General features: G+C 39.8%; 1 protein-coding gene across 1 annotated transcript in view; it reads right to left on the bottom strand.

Moving 5' to 3' along the window:
* Window positions 1-23,374, bottom strand: part of LOC124775860 — a 416,537-nt gene that overhangs the window by 31,121 nt on the left and 362,042 nt on the right. Inside the window, exon 28 of the mRNA XM_047250694.1 lies at window positions 20,508-20,596. Within this exon, the coding sequence (XP_047106650.1) occupies window positions 20,508-20,596 (89 nt within the window). The remainder of the gene's footprint in view (window positions 1-20,507; window positions 20,597-23,374) is intronic.

Here is a 23,374-nt window from a genome sequence, read left to right as displayed (position 1 = left end):
CATCATGAGAACTCACTTGAACACAAAAATTCTGAGTTATCACTTTTAACAAGAAAAAAGTCACTTGGAACAATAGATAACCATTTTGAGTCATATGTTGTGACAGAAAAAAATGTACTGGTGCAGTGTGTTGAAAAGGATGTTTGCAGTAGTGAAGAAGCTAACAAGTCATGGACTTCCCCTACATGGACACGTTGAAAGATTCCGTTCATTACATAATGGTCAATTTATGATGTCTCTTGAACTTACAGCTGAGTTTGATCCTTTTCTCGCAAAGTACACTGTATGATATGGAAATCCAGGCCAAGAACACACAAAGTTGTCTTTCTTCAACAATCTGTGATGAAATAATAGAGCTTCTTTCTGAACGAATAAAAAGAATTATCATAAATGAAATAAAACAAGCCAAATATTTCCCTGCGATAGTAGATTCTACTGTGGACATTTCACATGTTGATCAATTATCTTTCATATTAAGATATGTGAATGAGAATGGTGAACCTGTTGAACGTTTCCTTCTGTTTTTACCAAGCCCAGGAAACAAGTCCAAAAACTTAGCTGAGGTCGTACTAAAAGTCCTGTCTACAAATTCCATTGATATTACTGACTGTAGAGGCCAGTCATATGACAATGCAAGCAATATGTCAGGAACCTACACTGGTTTGCAGGCCCACATTAATGAACGAAATCCGAAAGCGCATCATGTGCCTTGTGCAGCACACTCTTTGAATCTAGTTGGCACTAGTGCGGTCTGAGGTGTCTGCTTCTACACAGCATTGGGATAAACTACTTTCTTTCATGAAACCAGGAAGCAAAACAGCAAAAAGTTTATCAAAAACACTTTGGTCAGAAAGAGAGGAAGTGTGTGTACATCTATATGAAAACTGGGAGGGTGTTACCAATGCCCTCACACATATTGCCAATAATATGTTTGAAAAACCACTTGCATGAAATGAGGCTTTAGCTTTATTGAGTCAACTCAGCAGACTAGAAATGGTATTCATGATGACAGTTTGCAAGGACATACTCCACAGATTTAATAGTGTAAATCAGAAATTGCAAAGTATAAATATTGATACTAAAATAGTGCATGAATTATATGAATCACTTGTAGGATTTATTGCATCTATTCGTGGCATATTCGACTATTATGAAAATAAATCCATGGAGATTGTGACTGATATAGACTATGAATGCACCTATAAAAGATTACGAAAATGCAAACTTCATGATGACAAAGAAGCAGACTCTGAAGAAGTTTTTCTGACTAGAAGGGAAAAATTTAGAGTTGAAGCATTTCTACCAGTACTCAACAAGTTGTATGCCGAATTAGTGAGGAGGAAGGAAAGCTATAGAACACTGTTTGACTCCTTCATGGTTTTCAGTAACCTTAAGAACAGTTCACCAGACAATACTGCTGAATATGCAGCAAAACTCCAAGCGTCATATGACACAGATTTAGATCCTTTCTTCCCTAGTGAATGTGTACATTTTGCGGAACTTTTGAAATCTTCTGAATTAGTGATATACCAGTCGAAATGAGTAAATTTTTACGAAAAGAGAGGTTAAAGTCTGTGTTTCCAAATGTTGAAATTGCTCTTAGAATATTTCTATGTATGACACAAATTGTTCAGCAGATCACACGTTAAAGGCTCTTAAAAGACTGAAATCATACCTACGTTCTACGTTGTCTCAGGAGAGATTGAACGCCTTGTCCATTCTTCACACCGAAGCCGACCTACTACCCGATAACCATCTGAACTACGAAGATAAGATCAATGAGTTTTCTGCCGTAAAACCAGATGCTAATTTTGCTGACTGGTGAGTTTGTTTATTTATTCACATTAGTTTTAAAAATTTAAGATTATAATGTGATTTTTATTATAACTTAGAGCAGTTTCATTGGATTTACAAACTATGTACTACCTGTTTATTTTACAATTGCCGATGGCAGAACGCGGAACTAAACCTCGTTTACTTGCAGTCATGACCAAAGGTGCGCGACAATACTAAACAATACTCGAATGACCCAGGCCGCTCATCACTGAACAGTCACATCATACGGATACTGTAGTATATTTCAACTGATGCGTATTCTTGGCGTCTGCTGAAATGTATAGTTATCGCAGAAATATACATTATCCGAGAGCACGCTGAGATGAAAAAATGTTAATAAATAATGCAGTTCAGTTCTGTTGATAAATACTTAAAAGCTTTGATAATAACATTAGAAAGAGCTATGGTGAGTGCAGTACCTGCAGTACAAAACTGTTCAGCCCTCACATGGATTAAAGGTATTGTGTATACTTATTATGCAGCATCTAGCTCCTCAGACCCTAATGCTTTACACGTTAACTATTAGATTATAAAACAAATTTGATTTTTCCACACTAGTCTGTAAACCTATGTAATAGCAAATTCAGTTCCGTGTTTTTTCATCTGTGTTTAGTTATTAGTTTGTGCACCGAAATCTCTATTTCATTTTCATTTCTTATGCTTTCCTATAGATTCACGCACTAATACCAAACGTGTTTTTTTTTATCTGCTACACATTCAAGTTATTAGATCATAAAACGACAGTTTAATTTTAATTTTGAACGCATCTCTATAAAAGTACGTATTAATTTCTAATGTATGACATGTTTGCATCAATTTTTATATCGTAACACAACTATTTTATTTTCATTTTCAATGATTTCATGTAAAAGAACATATTAAAATTGAATGTAAACAAAAATCCATTGTCTCCTACATGCTCTGCTGAATTTTCAGGCCATAAAAGAAAAGATATTTTCCTTGTGTTCATTTCTGTTGTCTTTTGACAGAAGAATGTGTTAACACATTGCAGTTTTGAGTTTGTTTTATCCACTGCCATACACCAAGTCCCCCCATGAACCATGGACCTTGCCGTTGGTGGGGAGGCTTGCGTGCCTCAGCGATACAGATAGCCGTACCGTAGGTGCAACCACAACGGAGGGGTATCTGTTGAGAGGCCAGACAAACGTGTGGTTCCTGAAGAGGGGCAGCAGCCTTTTCAGTAGTTGCAAGGGCAACAGTCTGGATGATTGACTGATCTGGCCTTGTAACAATAACCAAAACGGCCTTGCTGTGCTGGTACTGCGAACGGCTGAAAGGAAGGGGAAACTACAGCCGTAATTTTTCCCGAGGGCATGCAGCTTTACTGTATGATTACATGATGATGGCGTCCTCTTGGGTAAAATATTCCGGAGGTAAAATAGTCCCCCATTCGGATCTCCGGGCGGGGACTACTCAAGAGGATGTCGTTATCAGGAGAAAGAAAACTGGCATTCTACGGATCGGAGCGTGGAATGTCAGATCCCTTAATCGTGTAGGTAGGTCAGAAAATTTAAAAAAGGAAATGGATAGGTTGAAGTTAGATATAGTGGGAATTAGTGAAGTTCGGTGGCAGGAGGAACAAGACTTCTGGTCAGGTGACTACAGGGTTATAAACACAAAATCAAATAGGGGTAATGCAGGAGTAGGTTTAATAATGAATAGGAAAATAGGAATGCGGGTAAGCTACTACAAACAGCATAGTGAACGCATTATTGTGGCCAAGATAGACATGAAGCCCACACCTACTACAGTAGTACAAGTTTATATGCCAACTAGCTCTGCAGATGACAAAGAAATTGAAGAAATGTATGATGAAATAAAAGAAATTATTCAGATTGTGAAGGGAGACGAAAACTTAATAGTCATGGGTGACTGGAATTCGAGTGTAGGAAAAGGGAGAGAAGGAAACATAGTAGGTGAATATGGATTGGGGGACAGAAATGAAAGAGGAAGCCGCCTGGTGGAATTTTGCACAGAGCACAACATAATCATAACTAACACTTGGTTTAAGAATCATGAAAGAAGGTTGTATACATGGAAGAACCCTGGAGATACTAAAAGGTATCAGATAGATTATATAATGGTAAGACAGAGATTTAGGAACCAGGTTTTAAATTGTAAGACATTTCCAGGGGCAGATGTGGACTCTGACCACAATCTATTGGTTATGACCTGTAGATTAAAACTGAAGAAACTGCAAAAAGGTGGGAATTGAAGGAGATGGGACCTGGATAAACTGAAAGAACCAGAGATTGTACAGAGATTCAGGGAGAGCATAAGGGAGCAATTGACAGGAATGGGGGACATAAATACAGTAGAAGAAGAATGGGTAGCTTTGAGGGATGAAGTAGTGAAGGCAGCAGAGGATCAAGTAGGTAAAAAGACGAGGGCTAGTAGAAATCCTTGGGTAACAGAAGAAATACTGAATTTAATTGATGAAAGGAGAAAATATAAAAATGCAGTAAGTGAAACAGGCAAAAAGGAATACAAACGTCTCAAAAATGAGATCGACAGGAAGTGCAAAATGGCTAAGCAGGGATGGCTAGAGGACAAATGTAAGGATGTAGAGGCCTATCTCACTAGGGGTAAGATAGATACCGCCTACAGGAAAATTAAAGAGACCTTTGGAGATAAGAGAACGACTTGTATGAATATCAAGAGCTCAGATGGAAACCCAGTTCTAAGCAAAGAAGGGAAAGCAGAAAGGTGGAAGGAGTATATAAAGGGTCTATACAAGGGCGATGTACTGGAGGACAATATTATGGAAATGGAAGAGGATGTAGATGAAGATGAAATGGGAGATATGATACTGCGTGAAGAGTTTGACAGAGCACTGAAAGACCTGAGTCGAAACAAGGCCCCCGGAGTAGACAATATTCCATTGGAACTACTGACGGCCGTGGGAGAGCCAGTCCTGACAAAACTCTACCATCTGGTGAGCAAGATGTATGAAACAGGCGAAATACCCTCAGACTTCAAGAAGAATATAATAATTCCAATCCCAAAGAAAGCAGGTGTTGACAGATGTGAAAATTACAGAACTATCAGCTTAATAAGTCACAGCTGCAAAATACTAACACGAATTCTTTACAGACGAATGGAAAAACTAGTAGAAGCCAACCTCGGGGAAGATCAGTTTGGATTCCGTAGAAACACTGGAACACGTGAGGCAATACTGACCTTACGACTTATCTTAGAAGAAAGATTAAGGAAAGGCAAACCTACGTTTCTAGCATTTGTAGACTTAGAGAAAGCTTTTGACAATGTTGACTGGAATACTCTCTTTCAAATTCTAAAGGTGGCAGGGGTAAAATACAGGGAGCGAAATGCTATTTACAATTTGTACAGAAACCAGATGGCAGTTATAAGAGTCGAGGGACATGAAAGGGAAGCAGTGGTTGGGAAGGGAGTAAGACAGGGTTGTAGCCTCTCCCCGATGTTGTTCAATCTGTATATTGAGCAAGCAGTAAAGGAAACAAAAGAAAAATTCGGAGTATGTATTAAAATTCAGGGAGAAGAAATAAAAACTTTGAGGTTCGCCGATGACATTGTAATTCTGTCAGAGACAGCAAAGGACTTGGAAGAGCAGTTGAATGGAATGGACAGTGTCTTGAAAGGAGGATATAAGATGAACATCAACAAAAGCAAAACGGGGATAATGGAATGTAGTCTAATTAAGTCGGGTGATGCTGAGGGAATTAGATTAGGAAATGAGGCACTTAAAGTAGTAAAGGAGTTTTGCTATTTGGGGAGCAAAATAACTGATGATGGTCGAAGTAGAGAGGATATAAAATGTAGACTGGCAATGGCAAGGAAAGCGTTTCTGAAGAAGAGAAATTTGTTAACAACCAGTATTGATTTAAGTGTCAGGAAGTCATTTCTGAAAGTATTCGTATGGAGTGTAGCCATGTATGGAAGTGAAACATGGACGATAAATAGTTTGGACAAGAAGAGAATAGAAGCTTTCGAAATGTGGTGCTACAGAAGAATGCTGAAGATTAGATGGGTAGATCACATAACTAATGAGGAAGTATTGAATAGGATTGGGGAGAAGAGAAGTTTGTGGCACAACTTGACCAGAAGAAGGGATCAGTTGGTAGGACATGTTCTGAGGCATCAAGGGATCACCAATTTAGTATTGTTAGGGCTCTTTCCCATTTCATTCACATGTGGAGCATGGGAGGAATGATTGTTTGAATGTCTATGTGCGTGCTGTAATTATTCTGATCTTGTCCTCATGAGTCCTATGTGAGTGATACATAGGGAGTTGTAGGGTGTTCCTAGATTCATCATTTAAAGCTGGCTCTTGAAACTTTGTTAGAAGCCTTTCTCAGGATGCTTCAAGCCTGCCTTCAAGAGTCAGCCAGTTCAGTTTCTTCACCATCACTGTAACACTCTCCCATGGATCAAACAAACCAGTGACCATTCATGCTGCTCTTTTCTGTATATGTTCAATATCTCCTGTTAGTCCTGTTTTGTACAGGTCGCACACACTTGAGCAGTATTCTAGAATGGGTTGCATAGTGAGTTGTAAGCAGTCTCCTCTCCTTTGTAGACTGACGGCACTTCGCCAACATTCTACCAATAATACGAAGTCTACCACCTGCTTTACACACAACTGAGCCTATGTGATCATTCCATTTCGTATCTCTACAAAGTGTTACTCCCAGATATTTGTATGAGTTGGCTGATTCCAACTACGACTTACTGATATTATAGTCACAGGATACCATGTCTTTTGGTTTTGTAAAGGGCACAGTTTCACATTTCTGAACATTTAAAGCAGGTTGCCAATATGTGCACCACTTTGAAACTTCATCAAGATTTGATTAAATAGTTATGCAGCTTCTTTCAGACAGTACTTCATTATAAATAACTGCATCATTTGTGAAAATATGAGGTTATTATTAATATTGTCCACAAGGTCATTAATATACAACATGAACAGCAAGGGTCCCAATACACTTCTCTGGGACGTACTCGAAGTTACTTCTGCATCCATGATGGCTCTCTCATCAAAGATACCATTCTGTGTACTCAATACAGAAAAAAATTTTACTTGAAACCCCTTATGATTTAACTTTAGACAATAAGCATATATTTGGTACTGAGTCAAATGCTTTTCAAAAATTTAGAAGTACTGAGTAAGAGTCGAGGGGCATGAAAGGGAAGCAGTGATTGGGAAGGGAGTGAGACAGGGTTGTAGCCTCTCCCCGATGTTATTCAATCTGTATATTGAGCAAGCAGTAAAGGAAACAAAAGAAAAATTTGGAGTAGGTATTAAAATCCATGGAGAAGAAATAAAAACTTTGAGGTTCGCCGATGACATTGTAATTCTGTCAGAGACAGCAAGGGACTTGGAAGAGCAGTTGAACAGAATGGACATTGTCTTGAAAGGAGGATATAAGATGAACATCAACAAAAGCAAAACAAGGATAATGGAATGTAGTCGAATTAAGTCGGGTGATGCTGAGGGAATTAGATTAGGAAATGAGGCACTTAAAGTAGTAAAGGATTTTTGCTATTTAGGGAGCAAAATAACTGATGATGGTCGAAGTAGAGAGGATGTAAAATGTAGACTGGCAATGGCAAGGAAAGCGTTTCTGAAGAAGAGAAACATCGAGTATAGATTTAAGTGTCAGGAAGTCGTTTCTGAAAGTATTTATATGGAAGTGAAACATGGACGATAAATAGTTTGGACAAGAAGAGAATAGAAGCTTTTGAAATGTGGTGCTACAGAAGAATGCTGAAGATTAGATGGGTAGATCACATAACTAATGATGAAGTATTGAATAGAATTGGGGAGAAGAGGAGTTTGTGGCACAACTTGACAAAAAGAAGGGACCTGTTAGTAGGACATGTTCTGAGGCATCAAGGGACCACATATTTAGCATTGGAGGGCAGCGTGGAGGGTAAAAAACGTAGAGGGAGACCAAGAGATGAATACACTAAGCAGATTCAGAAGGATGTAGGTTGCAGTAAGTACTGGGAGATGAAAAAGCTTGCACAGGATAGAGTAGCATGGAGAGCTGCATCAAACCAGTCTCAGGACTGAAGACCACAACAACAACACTGCATTCAGCTGGCTACCCCAATCCAAAGCTTTCAGTATGTCGTACAAGAAAAATGCGAGTTGAATTTCACACGGTTGGTGTTTTTGGAATACATTCTGTGCAAGATACTCATTATGTTTTACCTCAGAATATGTTACGAGACTCTGCAACAAGTTGATGTCAAAGATACTGGATGGTAGTTTTGTGTATCACTTCTACTGCCTTTCGTGTAGACAAGTGTGACCTATGCTTTCTTCCAATTACCGGGCATGGCTCTTTGTTTGAGGAATCTACAAAAGATTACTGTTAGAAGAGGCACTAACTCTGTTATAAATTCAATATAGAACCTGATAGAGAGTCCATTGGGCTCTGGAGCTTTGTTCAGTTTTCATGATTTCTGCAGTTTCTCAACACCACTGACACTAATACTGATTTCACTCATCTCTTCAGTGGTATGAGGATTAAATTGGGGGAATTCTCCTGGATTTTCCTCTGTAAAGGAACATTTGGAAACTGAGTTAGGTATTTCAACTTTTCCTTTGCTACCCTCAGTTTCAGTTTCCGCCTCATTCACTAGGGACTGAACACTAACATTGGTGCCAGTAACAGCCTTGGGATTTGTGAAATATCATTTGACAATATTCTGCTACGGTAGTCACTGAAGGCATCACGCATTGCTCTCTTGACAGTCAAACATGTTTCATCAACACCTCTATATCTGTAGTCTTATGCTTTGTTTTACACCTATTATGCATTAGCCGCTGTTCCTTTAGAAGTTTCTTTAGAGTGACTATATACTATGGAAGTTCTGTCCCATTATGAACTGGGTGCATACCTATCTAGTACATGGTCAACTATTATTTTAAACTTGAGCCATAGTTCCTCTGCATACTCCTGACCCATGCTGAAAGTTCAAGCTCCTCACTGAGATATGACACAACTGATTTACTATCTAGTTTAGTGAACATATCTCTCTCTCTCTGCTTGTTTTAGTTGTCCTTTGTACTTTGGCAATCATTATTACCACAAACGCATCATGGTCACTGATATCAGTTTCGATGCAGACACCCTCAAAGACTATTTGTTGCCATCAGATGCAACATATTTTCATCATGAGTGGGATTATTAAATATCTGTTCTAGGTAGTTTTCAGAGAAGGCATTTACTGAAGTTTCACTGTGACAAATACATCACCTCCCTTCCCATTAGCCTATTCTTTTAATATACATTCAAATTATCCCCAAATGTCTCCTCTATAAATTACAGGTTTCAACCAGCTTTCTGTAACTAGTAATTAGTTACACATCACTGATTACACATGATTCAGTTTGTTGCGCATAAGAAACACATGTTGATTTTAAGACTCTGTTTCAATACTTCATGGAAATCATTAGTGTTCTCTACTGTGAAGAACAAACTTTTATACATGTACAATGATAAATGAGGGAATGTTTTTGAAAGTTAATGTCTAATGTGTAAAATAATGACCATACCAATCAATTATTTTATTCCACCAGGATTGCACTTCTACAAAAATGTTAGCAATTTCTGTAGTAATTATATTCTGTTCCAGCACTACATTGAGAATTCTCATGTATTGTAATTTTTCTGGGTGCACAATAACGTTGAACATGGGCAAAACTGAGATGTCGTGCAATGATATAGAAAACATAAAAAACTTTTAAAGAATACTGCATTGCCTGGAAATATTGTGTCATCTATGGGCATTATTGACAATATCCTTGCCAGTCTCTAACATTCTGGTCTCTGGATACCTTTTTGTTCACTGTTCACTGGTGATTTTGTGTTCAAAATGAGTTCAAAACAAGATGAAAGATTATTCTTATTAGAGAGCATCAAAAGGTATAAATCTTTGCTGGCACTGTGGGATGCTACAGTAAATGGGTACAAAAAACAGAAATATTACCCTACAGCCACAAAGGATGATGTTTAACAAATTATTTTATGATGCAAAGTTATGAATAGAAGTAAATACAGTTATTCATTTGTGTACATATGAGGGTTGGACCTTAAATAGTGGCAACTATTTATTCACAACCAATACAAAAAGAGCTGCACATGTTTGCAACTGTTACAGTCCTTCAAAGCAGTCACCAGCGTTATGTAGAACTCGTTGCCAGCAAAGTGGAAAGTGTAGTATACCATTAGCGGAGCCTGTTCTGTTGAGGGTGTGAATGGAGTGGTCTAAATTTATGGTGATCCTCGTGTACGACTGTGATGGTGTTATCCTAATGCATTATGTTCCTCCACAGCAGACTGTCAATGCACAGTATTACTGTTCATTTTTGGAGCATCACCTGCAACCAGCTTTGTGAAAGAAGCGGTGACACTTTCTGAGCAACCCACCCATCATTTTGCACGACAATGCACAGGCGCATACAGCGCAAGCTGTGGCTGCTCTGTTCGGTCGATGGGACTGGGAAGTACTGTACCATCCACCATACTCTCTGGACTTAAGTCCTTGTGACTTCGATTTGATTCCGAAGATGAAGGAACAACTTCGTGGCATTCGCTTCACAACTGTTTCAGAGATTCGACAGGCAGTAGACTGCTCCATTCGCGCCATCAACAGAACAGGCTCTGCTAATGGTATACTATACTTTCCACATTGCTGGCAAGAGGTTCTACACAATCCTGGTGACTACTTTGAAGGACAGTAACAGGTGCAAACAAGTAACTCTTTTGGATGGGTTGTGAATAGATAATTGCACTATTTAACATTACTTACACCAACGTAATCCTTTACTGCACATATTATTGTATAGGTGACAGACTCCTCATCAATATTATGAAGAGGATAGATTCCTTATCACCATGGAGAGGAGATGTTGGGTTCCAGACAGGCACAACAAAGACTTCTACGCATTTAAGTTTTCCGCCAAAAGGCTATCTTTCTAAACACACACACATTCATGCAAGCATAACTCACACACAAATGACCACTGTTTCTTGCCACTTATGCTGGTCTAAGTGGTCAGACACAATGGTCCAGTGTGTGTGGGTTGTGAATGTGTGTGTGTGTGTGTGTGTGTGTGTGTGTGTGTGTGTGTGTGTGTGTGTGTGTGTGTGTGGTTTTTTTTTTTCTTTTTTTACTGGCGCATTACTGGTGCGAAGAGTGCTCGCTGTGTATTTTGGTTTCATGAAATGATCTCTGCAACAACTGCTCAGCATAAATTTTGTATTGAATATGCTAAAGAACCTCCAAGCAGGCTTACAATTTATTCTTGGCACAAGAACATTGTTGAGACTGGTAGTTCACTGCGACACAATAAATCACCAGGTTGCCCACATGTTGATGATTACATCAAACAGTTTAGGGAGAGCTTTGCCTGCAGTCCACCAAAATCAACTCAACATGCACCTTGCGAGACTGGCATTCCACAAAAGATTGTTTGGCAAGTACTGTGAAGACATTCACACTTGAAACCCTACAGTTTCACAATGCAAAAGCACATTAGTGATGCAGATAAGGCTGCTCATGGGGATTCTGTGCAGAAATGTTGCATCAGATAGAGGGTGACGATAGATTCTTGAACGCCATAATCTTCTGCGATGAGTCAATATTTCATATCAGTAGCATGGTGAACACCACAACTGCAGAATATGGGACAGATAAAATCCACACACAACCCTGGAACATGTTTGCAACAGCCTCAAAGTTAATGTGTTTCATGACCTTAGCAAATTGAAAGTGTATGGCCCTTTCTTCTTTTTGGAGAAAACTGTCACTTGTATTGTGTATCTGGATATACTTGAAAACTTTTAAATTCCACAGATCAATGAAGCTGAGATGGGGTAGTTTACTAGCAGCAAGACAATGCGCCACCTCACTTCCTCATGGAAGTTTGAGGTTTCCTTGATAATCGCTTCCCAGCTTTGGTGGATTGATTGTGAAAGGCCTATTTCATGACTGCCTCACTCCCCAGACATGACACCACTGGATTTCTTTCTGTGAAGTTTCATCTACAACCTTGTGTATGTTCCTCCCCTACCAAACAATTTAGCTGACCTGAAACACTGAATCTACATTGCCTTTGCACAAGTTACGTCCGATTTGCTTCAACGAGAGTGGGAAGAAATCAATTACTGGTGGCGTGTTTTCCCTATCAACGAAGGCAGTCACATCAAACCAAAATGACACTTGATACTTTTATGTGAAACTTGAGGTTGTCAGCTACAAAATTGGACATCTACTGATTCTAAAAATTATCTCAATAAATTTCTATATCATTCCAAATTTGTAAAGTCCTTTTTGACTCAAATGTTATATTTGTGGTAAAAAGTGGTGCAAATGAGAGTCATAACTCTAGTTCATGGTATGTACATAGTGATATTAACACTATATTGTTGTTGGGGTCTTCAGTCCGAATACCAGGTTGATGCAGTTCTCCAAGATAGGCAATACTGTGCAACACGCTTTATTTCCGCATACCTACTGCAACTTACATCCTTTGTAATCTGTTTATTGTTTATTGTTATCCCTCTACAATTTTTACTCACCACACTTCCCCCCATGAACAAACACTCTATTCCTTGATGCCTCAGGATGCATCCTATCAACTGAACCATACTTTAAGCAACTTTGCCATAAGTTTCTTTTCTCCCCAATTTGGTTCAGTACATTTTCCTTAGTTATGTACCCATCTAATCATCAGTAGTCTTTGTAGCCATATATTTCAGCAGCTTCTATTCTCTTCTTGTCTAGATTGTTTAGCATTCACATTTCACTTAAGTGCAAGTCTGCACTTCAGACAATTACTTTCAGAATGTATTTCCTAACCCTTACATCTACATCTACATGGATACTCTGCAAATCACACTTAGGTGCCTGGCAGAGGGTTCATCGAACCACCTTCACAATAATTCTCTATTATTCCAGTCTTGAAAAACGCCAGAAAAAATGAAAACCTATATCTTTTCGTGCGAGCTCTGATTTCCCTTATTTTATTATGATGATTGTTTCTCCCTATGTAGGTTGGCATCAACAGAATTTTTCACATTCGGAGGAGAAAATTGGTAATTAAAATTTACTGAGAAGATTCCTCTCCAATGAAAAATGCCTTTGTTTTAATGGTGTCCACCCCAAATCCTGTATCATGTCAATGACATTCTCTCCCCTACTTTGCGACAATACAAAAAGTGCTGCTCTTCTTTGAACTTTCTTCTTCTTCTTTGAACAAATGTAGAACTCATGTGGATGACCTCACACTTTTCATTATTTAGAGTCAATTGCCAATTTTCACATCATACAGATATCTTTTCTAAACCATGTTACAATTTGTTTTGACCTTCTGATGACTTCAGTACATGATAAATGACAGCATCATCTGCAAACAAACTAAGATGGCTGCTCAGATTGTATCCTACATCATTTATGTAGATAAGGAACAGCAGAGGGCCTGTAACACTACCGCGAGGAATGCCAGAAAGCACTTCCATTATACTCAATGACTTCCCATCAGTTACTACGAACTGTGACCTCTCTGATAGGAAATCATGAATCCAATCATATAACTGAGACAATATTCCGTAAGCACTCAGTTTCAGTAAAAGCTGCTTGGATGTTACAGTGTCAAAAGTCTTCTGGATATCTAGAAATACGGAATCAATTTGAAATCCCTTGTCAATGGCATGTGTTAGTAAAGAGCTAATTGTGTTTCACAAGAACAGTGCTTTCTAAATTGGTATTGATTGTGTGTCAATACACCAGTCTCTTTCCATAATTCATAGTGTTTCAACACAATAAACGATCCAAAATCTTGCTGCATATTGACGTTAATGATATGAGCCTGTAATTTAGTGGATTACTCTTCTCGTGCAACTTTCCAGTCTTTGGATATGGAATTAGTGTAGAGGGAGTTGTTGTACAAGATTGTTAAATATGGAACTATTGCATCAGCATACTCTGAAAAGAAGCTAATTGTTATACAGTCTGGCCTGGAAGACTTGCTTTTATTAACAGACTTAATTTGTTTCACTACTGTGAAGATATCTACTTCTAAGTTACTCATATTGACACCTTGAGGATTTATTGGTTATTTTTCTTTGAATGCTGTTAAACATGTAGATGAGGTAATCTGAAATACACATTATTAAATCAACCACGCTGTGCTACATATTTCTCCTCTAGGCTCAGTGAAATTTGGCATAATGTTCACGCGCACATTCAAAGATGGTGTCCTTTTGGCCCTTATGGCTCTCATGGCCTCATTTGTATTCTACTCAAGTTACCTCATTGGTACATAGTACTACTAGAATTTAATCATTTCTGCAAATGGCAGTTTGTGTTTGGAATTGGTTGTCTACTGTGCATGAATCAGCTTTCCTGTGGAGTGTCAAGATGACCTCTGTTGAATCTGTATTAAGTGCTAACAGAAAAGAAAATTACGATGAAACGTTAGCCACAAAGAAACTAGGGCATTCCAGACCAGATCCGTTGTCTGAGGAAGTGACAAAATCACGTAAGAGTGATTGGGTTGTTTTGTGAGAAGAGACCAAACACCGAGGTCATCGTTCTCATCTGATTAGGGAAGAACGGGGAAGGAAGTCGGTCGTGCCCTTTCAAAGGAACCATCCCGGCATTTGCCTGGAGCGATTTAGAGATATCACGAAAAACCTAAATCAGGATGGCCGGACGCGGGATTGAACCGTCGTCCTCCCGAATGCTAGTCCAGTGTGCTAACCACTGCACCACCTCACTCGGTTTGATGGGCTGGTTCAGCCTTGGTACAGGAACACATACATGTTACCAGAATGGAACTCGACAAGAACGCCAAGACTTTGCTCACTCACCACCTGTACCTGGCTTTCACTCTCCCAGCACACACCTGGGAGTGGCTGGACGGCAACACGTACACCAGCAGTGAGCTCCACAAGAAGAAAGCCACCAACAAACAGTGCCAGAAGTTCCTCAGACTTCCAGGCGGATGTCAACAGGAGGAGAAAGTCAGCAATATTAAGACCATCATCAACCTGACAGAGAGAGAACTGAATGAGTCAACAATATCCGTGCTGTCGAAAGGCCTGAATATTGCTGTGACTCCAAGAATGTACCAAAACGTGACATCATCAGCAATGCTGAGCAAGCCATACGTGGACTCCTGCTGAGAGCAGCTGAGGGATTGAGGAGGGAGACCAGCAGGGTACTCGAGAAAGCAAGAATGCCAAAGAACAACATTACGGCAGAAGAGCGCAAGGCACTGTTGAACCTTCGTGATGACAACGGTATAAGGTCTTAGCAGCAGACAAAGTGAATGCGACAGTTCTACTTAAGCCAGAAGATTACTGGCAGAAGATCGGCACCTTACTATAAGATCCAGCATACAAAGAAGTGGGGAAAGACGCAACTGCTTCTGTTATGCGCAAGACCAACGATCTTCTCAAAAGCTCAGGACTTGACAGAAACACCATCGGGAAGCTTTACCCTCAGGCAACGGCTCCATCGTGAATGTATGGCCTCCCAAAGATCCATAATGAGAATGTCCCACAACGTCCTATATTGAACACCATAAATTCATCGACGTATGGTGTAGCCAAGCATCTAGCACAGCTGTTAAAACCACTCGTGACTCACTGCCCTCACCATGTCAAGAACTCGACCTAATTTGTTCAGGTACTCCAAGGGTTACGCCTGGACGAGAAGGATCTACTAGTCAGCTTTGATGTCACTTCTCTTTTCACCCCAGTGCCGCTGGATGATTCCTTAGCTCTACTCGAAGATCACTTAGATGAGGACCACACTCAGGCTCTTTTGTCTTGTGTTAACCACAACGTACTTCAAATGTGGTGGGAAATTCTATGAACAAACAGATGGTGTTGTAATGGGTTTTCCCCCTGGCCCCAGGTATTGTCAACTTGTACATGGAGCACTTTGAAGATATGGCACTGAACACCGCCTGCCTACAGATACATAGATGACACTTTTGTGGTGTGGCCCCTTGGCAAGGAAAAACTACAGGAGTTCCTACGCCATCTCAATGGCATACATGACAGCATCAAATTCACCATGGAGGTAGAAGAGAATGGTTGCCTTCCCCTCTTGAATATTTTGATCAAGAAAAATCCAGACAGTACGTGGGACACTCGGTCCACAGGAATAAGATGCACACGGACTTATATCTCAATGCTTGGAGCTGCCACCATCCAGAACAACGTAACTCAGTACTGCATCCCTTAGCACAAAGAGCCAGGTCAATCTGTGACAGTGAGAGTTTGCCGCGTAAGTTAGCACATCTGTAGGAAACCTTCCGAAAGAACGGCTACACTGAGACACATATAAGACACGCCTTGCATGCAGACAAGAGGCGGGAGGAAAAACCAGAAGATGATGAAGCAAAATGTGTGGCGTTTCTGCCATTTGCTGGACCACCAACAGCCAAGATTGCAAGAATATTAAAGAAGCACGAAATAATGGCCATCTTTCGAACACCGAAAAAAGTCAAAGATATACTTGGCTCAACCAAAGACCAGCTGGGGTTGCAGATGCTGGGCATTTACAGTATTGGGCAGACACAATGATGTATCTCCCAGCACTGTACTGAACACATCAGGAACGTACAACTAGGACAGACAAACAAGTCTGTGGTAGCAGAACATAGCATTATCGAGGGACACACCTTCGAATTCGAAAAAACGAAGAAGCTGTGCAGCGCCAACAGTTTCTGGGACTTGATCTTCGAAGAGGCAGTGGAGATATGTCTGCACAACAATTTAGTAAACAGGGATAGCGGTTTTCGGCTCAGTGCAGCGTGGAATCCCACAATCGACAAAATACATCAGGACTGCTCCGATCTGAAGGCAGCGGTGTCCACAGACAGATTGGATAGGCAACGGGTCTCGACGCTGAGCTTTGTCTGTCCATAGGATGGTCCAAGGGCAGCCCTCGTCAACTTCAATCCTTGAGAGAAAGTGGAGAGTGAAGTCAACGTGTCATTGTGCATCCTGTGGTGCAAGCTGCTGTATGATATGGATCTTGTAGAGATACCATTTGAGAATTGTTTAAAGATGTCAACAAGTGTACTCCAACTGGTCAGATGTGTGAGGCTATGAATCATGACGACTGATCATGGCAACTGGTGGCCATAGTTGGAACCTGACAGTGGCGCTGTGATGCATGGAAACCATGCACCCCATACTTTGGACATAAATGCTACCACAAGTTGGGTACTCGTATGGTAATTAGTTTCTGTGTAGTAACATGTTAAATGGGGGAAGTTTAATTATAACCACCAGGGCAATGTCCTTCCTGTCCCCAGAACACTGTGCACATCACTTTTTTACCCACTACAACAGTTTGTTTGAAAATTGTCTTAACTGGAGATACAATGTAACAGCAATGCTTGGTTTCTGGGGTAAATTGAGCAATCAACATTTCTCTGCCTATAACTATCCCATCAAGCAACTCATCATTGTCATCATTGACTGCTACAGAAATGTCAATGCTGCTTTTAAGAAATTCATTTTGTTTTTGTGTGTCAGGTTTCTCAGCACCTAAAGGCACATGCTCCAATGAACACCAATGCTTAGTGGCTTTTTCATGGAACAAGGATTGAGGTATCTGTGGAAATTGGCTACTAATATCCATAATCATGAAGTTATAGTCCTCCGTCACCAGCACCACAACATTGCCACTGAAGAGGAATGGTTTCCCATGGCACTCTTCAATATGAACACTGTGACAACTTTTGGAAAATTGGCTACAGAAGCAAAGCACCATCTGACTGTTCATGATCCTTGACTCATATATGTGACATAGCTGACAATGAATTTCAGTTGGCACTATATATTATACTTTTTTTTAATGCATGACACGCAACTGTATTAATAATGTTTTATTACTATCAGTTCAATATTTTACTATGATCTAGGTGTGAAAAGATCAATTATTAATCAAATGTCACATTTCTTGTGATCTTCATTTATTGTTGCCATTATTGAACACTGGTCCCCAAACATACTACATTCTCATCCACAATTACTTTTCCTTTGAAGGCATCACATACAATCAAATCCACAGTACAACATTAGGCACTCACATGGCCCATCCCATGTCAACCTATTCATGGGCCATCTAGAGGAATCCTTCCTAACCACCCAGAATCCCAACTCCCTCACCTGGTTCAGACTCACTGGTGATAAATTGGTGATCTGGACCAAAGGTGAGACACCCTATCCACATTCCTCCAGAACCTCAACATCTTCTCCGCCATTCAGTTCAGCTGGTCCTCCTCAACCTAACAAGCCTTCCTCAATGTGGACGTCAATGTTAGGTACATTGGTAACTATGTCCATATCAAATTTACCAACCACCGGCAATACCTCCACTTTGACAGCTGCCACCCATTCTGTATCAAGAAGATTCTTCCATATAGCCTAGCCACACATGGCCATTGCATCTGTAATGACAAGCAGTTCCTCTCCAATTTACCAAGGATCTCACTGACACCATCAAAGACTAATATTATCCTCCCAACCTCGTACAGAAAAGATCTCCCATGCCTTGCCTCTTGTCACCTACTACCTCCCACATACCCACTTCCAGCCTCAAATAATCACTCCCCTCCCCTCATGATTCAGTACCACCCAGGACTGGAGCAACTGAATCATGTTCTCTGCCAGTGTTTCAACTGCCTCTTATTATGCCCTGAAATGAAGAATATCCTACCACTACCTTTCCCACCCACTATCTTTCCCACCACAACCACACTGGTATTCTGCTGCCCACTGAACCTACACAATATCATTGTCCATTCTTACTCCAACTGACCATAACCCCTTGCCTCATGACTCATTTCCCTGCAACAGATCTAGATGCAATAACTGTTCCATACATCTTCCAAACACCACCTACTCCAGTCTAGTCACAGGCATCTCCTATCCCTTCAAAGGCAGGACTACCAGTGAAATCAGTCATATGATCCACAAACTAAACTGCAGCCTGCTTTCTATGTGGACATGACAACTAACAAATTGTCTGTCTATGGGAATGGCCACTGGCAACTTGTGACCAAGAGACAGTTGGACTGTCCAGCTGCTGAACATGCCGCCGAATGCCATGTACTACATTTCAATGACTGCTTCACCACCTGTACTGTCTGGATCCTTCCCATCAACAGCAGCTTTTCAACAGCAGCTTTTCAACAGCAGCTTTTCTGAACTGCACAGATGGGAACTCGCCTAGCAATGTATCTTATGTTCCCATATCCCTCCCCTTCTTTTCCACCAAAACATCCAGTAGTCTTTTTCCCCCTTCTCTATTTCTCTCATCCCCTCCACACCCCTCCCGTCCCCCCCTCATCCTCCTCCTCCTCAAACCTCCCAACTACACCTAGCAGCCCTACCCTATCCCCACCACGTCCATGCAAGCTCCCATAAGCAGCTCTACTCCTTCCCCCTCCCATATCCTGCCATCCCCCCCTTCCTCACTTCAGCCTCCTCCTTACCTCCACTATCCACAGATTCCTTCTCCCATTAGACACAGTTGTGATCTGCAGCCTAGACTCAGCAGCCAATGACATTGGTCATGTGTGTGAGCTATGCTTGTATGAATGTGTGTCTGTTTTCTGCTTCAGAAGGAGGCCTTTTGGCTGAAAACTTAAAAGCACAACAGTCTTTGCTTTGTTGCTGTCTGCAACTCAATGTCCCCTCTGTATGGCGAGTAGGAATTTATGCTTTTCACAATATTGTCTTCTGTTCTTGTTTCTCTGAGATGGCCTACACTGGGGGGATATATTCACTATGTATCTATGGAAGAAAAGTACATCAAATCTAATGACATCATTTAACAATTGGAAATCTATATAATACATGTCTCATTACACTTTCACACTTACACAGAAAGCCAAATTGTTTCCTAGCACAAAAGATGTGATGCACTAGAATTCACAATTACAAGTGATTGTTATGTAAGTATCACAAAAACAATATAAATAGCTATGAGCACATTGTGACCAATTAATACTCATGGGTCACAAGTGATTGTCATCTATCTACAATCTACATAATGATCAGTTATAACTTTTTCTAATGGGTCACACTATCTTTTGTGGTAAGATACCTGTTGGCTTTCTGCACATGTGTAAGAGTGTAGAAAGGACACACATTATATGGATGTTCATATCATTAAATGATAAGACATGTGATTAATAATTGATTTTTTCATACCTGGATGATGGTATAATAGCAAACGGATATATATATATATATATATATATATATATATATATATATATATATATATATATATATATATATATATATATATATATATAAGGGGGGGGGGGGGAACAGCTATTAATACAGTTGTGCATCATGATCATGCATTTCAAAAGATATGTTTTGCTGTTGGAAATCATATGCAAAAAATGTTATATTTTTTTGTACATTAAGAATCTTTATTACAGACTGAATGTTACAGGCTGTGGGAGAATGAACAAGAGCCATCATTTTCAGTCACTGCAGCAGAAGCTGATGACAGATGAGATTTGCCTGGCTGTCATATGATTGTTATATCATAGCTCTGTCATAGATACACTGTATTCCTGACTAAATGATGGCACTTCTAGAAAAATTACTTACTTTGTTCAATATTGTTCAGCAGAGCAGCACTCAGCTGGAGGCAGAAGTCAGGAGACAAGTGACTGAGAGATACTGCAGCATCTTCCTTGCTGAAATAACAGTGCATTATTTTATACAAAATGACTTTAAAGGAATTCCTTACTGCTATGTCATAGTTACAAAGGCAATCAGTTAATAAACTATAGAATGCAAATCGCAACAGTAGGTGTTCACATGAAGCTGGAAGGATGTGTCTAAAACGAATGTGTGGAAGCAGGCGAATGTAGCATCAGAACACTGTGTACTGAGTGAACACTGTCATGTGTAAAATGAAGTCAACTGCAGCTTCTAAATCTTCTTTTTGATTTTGTACACACTGAAAGCCTATAAAATGATGGATCTGTTTATGATGAAGTTGTTTCAGTCACTAGGAGATATGAATTCAACTTAGAAACAACACAGTGGTTCAAGTACCATTGACACTAAAGTGAAGAAGATAATGATTAACATGGTTAACAATATTCTAAAAACATACTGATGATTTGACATGGCAACATGTTCACAATTTTGCATGGCTGCCAGCATGCAGGCTGCATCTCTTCAAGACTGATGTTAAGATTACTGATGTCTGGGCAAAAAATTGGCGTGCACAGATATTTGTCAGTGTTTCAGCCAAGGAGTTTGATGATCATCTCAAGCTCTTTCAACATTTGTGATGAAAGCAGGCTTCATAATGAAGACTCTCAAAGTCAAATGTGGAGGTATAGCTGAGAAATTATCTGGTTCACTAACACCAAGAAAGGCCAAGGGTAACGAGGGGCCTACACACGGAAGGCAAAGGTGATTTCTCACTCAGTGTGACATGGATATGTTTACCAATGTTAATTTATATTCTTTTTCCCTCTGTTTTTAACATGTATATCACCAGCTCACTGTAAGGAGTACCCTAGAAAATGGAACTGTGTCATTAGTTCAGTGTGAAAATTAAAAATGTGTGTAAAGAATTAGGAGGATGGCCGAGCACTGACTATACAGATGATGGAATGAGGAATGAGCGGTGTAACACACACACACACACACACACGCACACGCACACACACACACACACACACACACGCACGCACGCATGCGCGCGAAACTACAACTGCAACTCTGTCTAAAAGATATGATTTAATGAAAGAGAGTTCATTGGTATTGCCATCACAGTGTTCAAATTTATATATAATGGTATCATGTGATACACAATCAAATTCATTGCTAATATCAAAGAGCATAGCACAGGCAAAACAATGTCTTTCAAAACTTTTGAGAACATTCTAACAAGAGACTTTACAGCTGCAGTGATGGACAGCATTGGCCTAAATCAACTTAATCGACAAGAAATTATTAGTTTAAATCCTTTATTGTAATTTTGTCAAAGTTGCGTTTAATTATGCTGGTGACTAGTTTCGAACTATAAAGTTCCTTTCCAAACCAGGTCTATTAAAGCTGCAGTAACATAACTTGGTTGCACAACAGTCAATTTATATATAAGTAATATACATATAATACAGTCACATGAAGTGTCAAAACAGTTTCATAGTGTAGATATGTTCACAAGATGCAGTTGAACTAGACTCTAGAGGGTTGGGGGGGTTGGGTTGTTTGGGGAAGGAGACCAGACAGCGAGGTCATCAGTCTCATTGGATTAGGGAAGGATGGGGAAGAAAGTCGGCCGTGCCCTTTGAAAGGAACCATCCCGGAATTTGCCTGCAGCGATTTAGGGAAATCACGGAATACCTGAATCAGGATGGCCGGACGCGGGATTGAACCGTCGTCCTCCAGAATGCAAGTCCAGTGTCTAACTGAACTAGACTCTAGAGCTGCCTATTTCTAAGCCCAACATATGGGAGTCTGTGTGCCAGTCAAATGATGGTATGTCTGTGTGATCCTCCTGCAGACACAAAATTTAAAACTTCAGCTTTCCTTTTGCTCTCTTCTATTATAAACCCAGGCTGGCCAATGAGAGGCTGGATAGAAGCAATCGACCCACCTACTGATTTTACACAGCACCTGAATTATCTCGGATTCTCGGCAATACCTTACACACACGTATGATGGTGGAAGTTGTTGTAAACCATAAATCTAAATGATCTGATAACAGTGGGTTTATCACACGACAGTTTAGTTCATTTATATCTATTTAATTTCATCCATATTTTGTAGCTTCAAATGTGACTGTATTCAGTACAGTGGAAGTATGAATTAAAAAAAGCCTTCAGTCACAACTTTTCATGTTGTATTAAGTACACAATGCATTTTGGAGCTGTGAGGCTTATTCCTGTTGTGAAAAGGTTTGATGATAGATTATGAGTTTTGTGTCAAACTCGGAAAATATCTGCAAAATAGTGGAAAAGATGAACAGCGTAAAATTATCGTGTAACCAAAGCATTTATAACGTTTTAGCAACATCATATATTCTTTTCTCAATGCTGCTCGTACATATCACTTCACTCAAGAGGCACATTTGCATACACATGTTTGTAAACACTTCACAGATGGTTTTGTATGTGGTGTGATCAAAGATGAAGTTATTTGTAGATTCTGGTTTTTTGATTTTGTGGAGGTATATTTTCAGATGTTCTAACAGATTTATGGTCTTACCATTGGCTTCATTATGTAGTACTGCCAAATTGTTTTGTAGACTGTTGATGACGTGTTTCCTTTCCAAGATATATTGCACAATAACTGATTTTTCAAAGTGGTTGAGCCTGAAAGCATTTAAGTATTCTTGAAGTTTCTGCCTGTTTTCCCTACATACGTAGCAGTCAAGATAACTGGATCACGATACTTTGTACACTCCATTGTTATTGTATGTTTGTGTATTTGATTTTGTGTTTTGGATGAGT

The sequence above is a fragment of the Schistocerca piceifrons genome, chromosome 2 (assembly GCF_021461385.2).
Source record: "Schistocerca piceifrons isolate TAMUIC-IGC-003096 chromosome 2, iqSchPice1.1, whole genome shotgun sequence".
Lineage (NCBI taxonomy): Eukaryota > Metazoa > Arthropoda > Insecta > Orthoptera > Acrididae > Schistocerca > Schistocerca piceifrons.
This window is presented reverse-complemented; position numbering and strand designations above follow the sequence as displayed.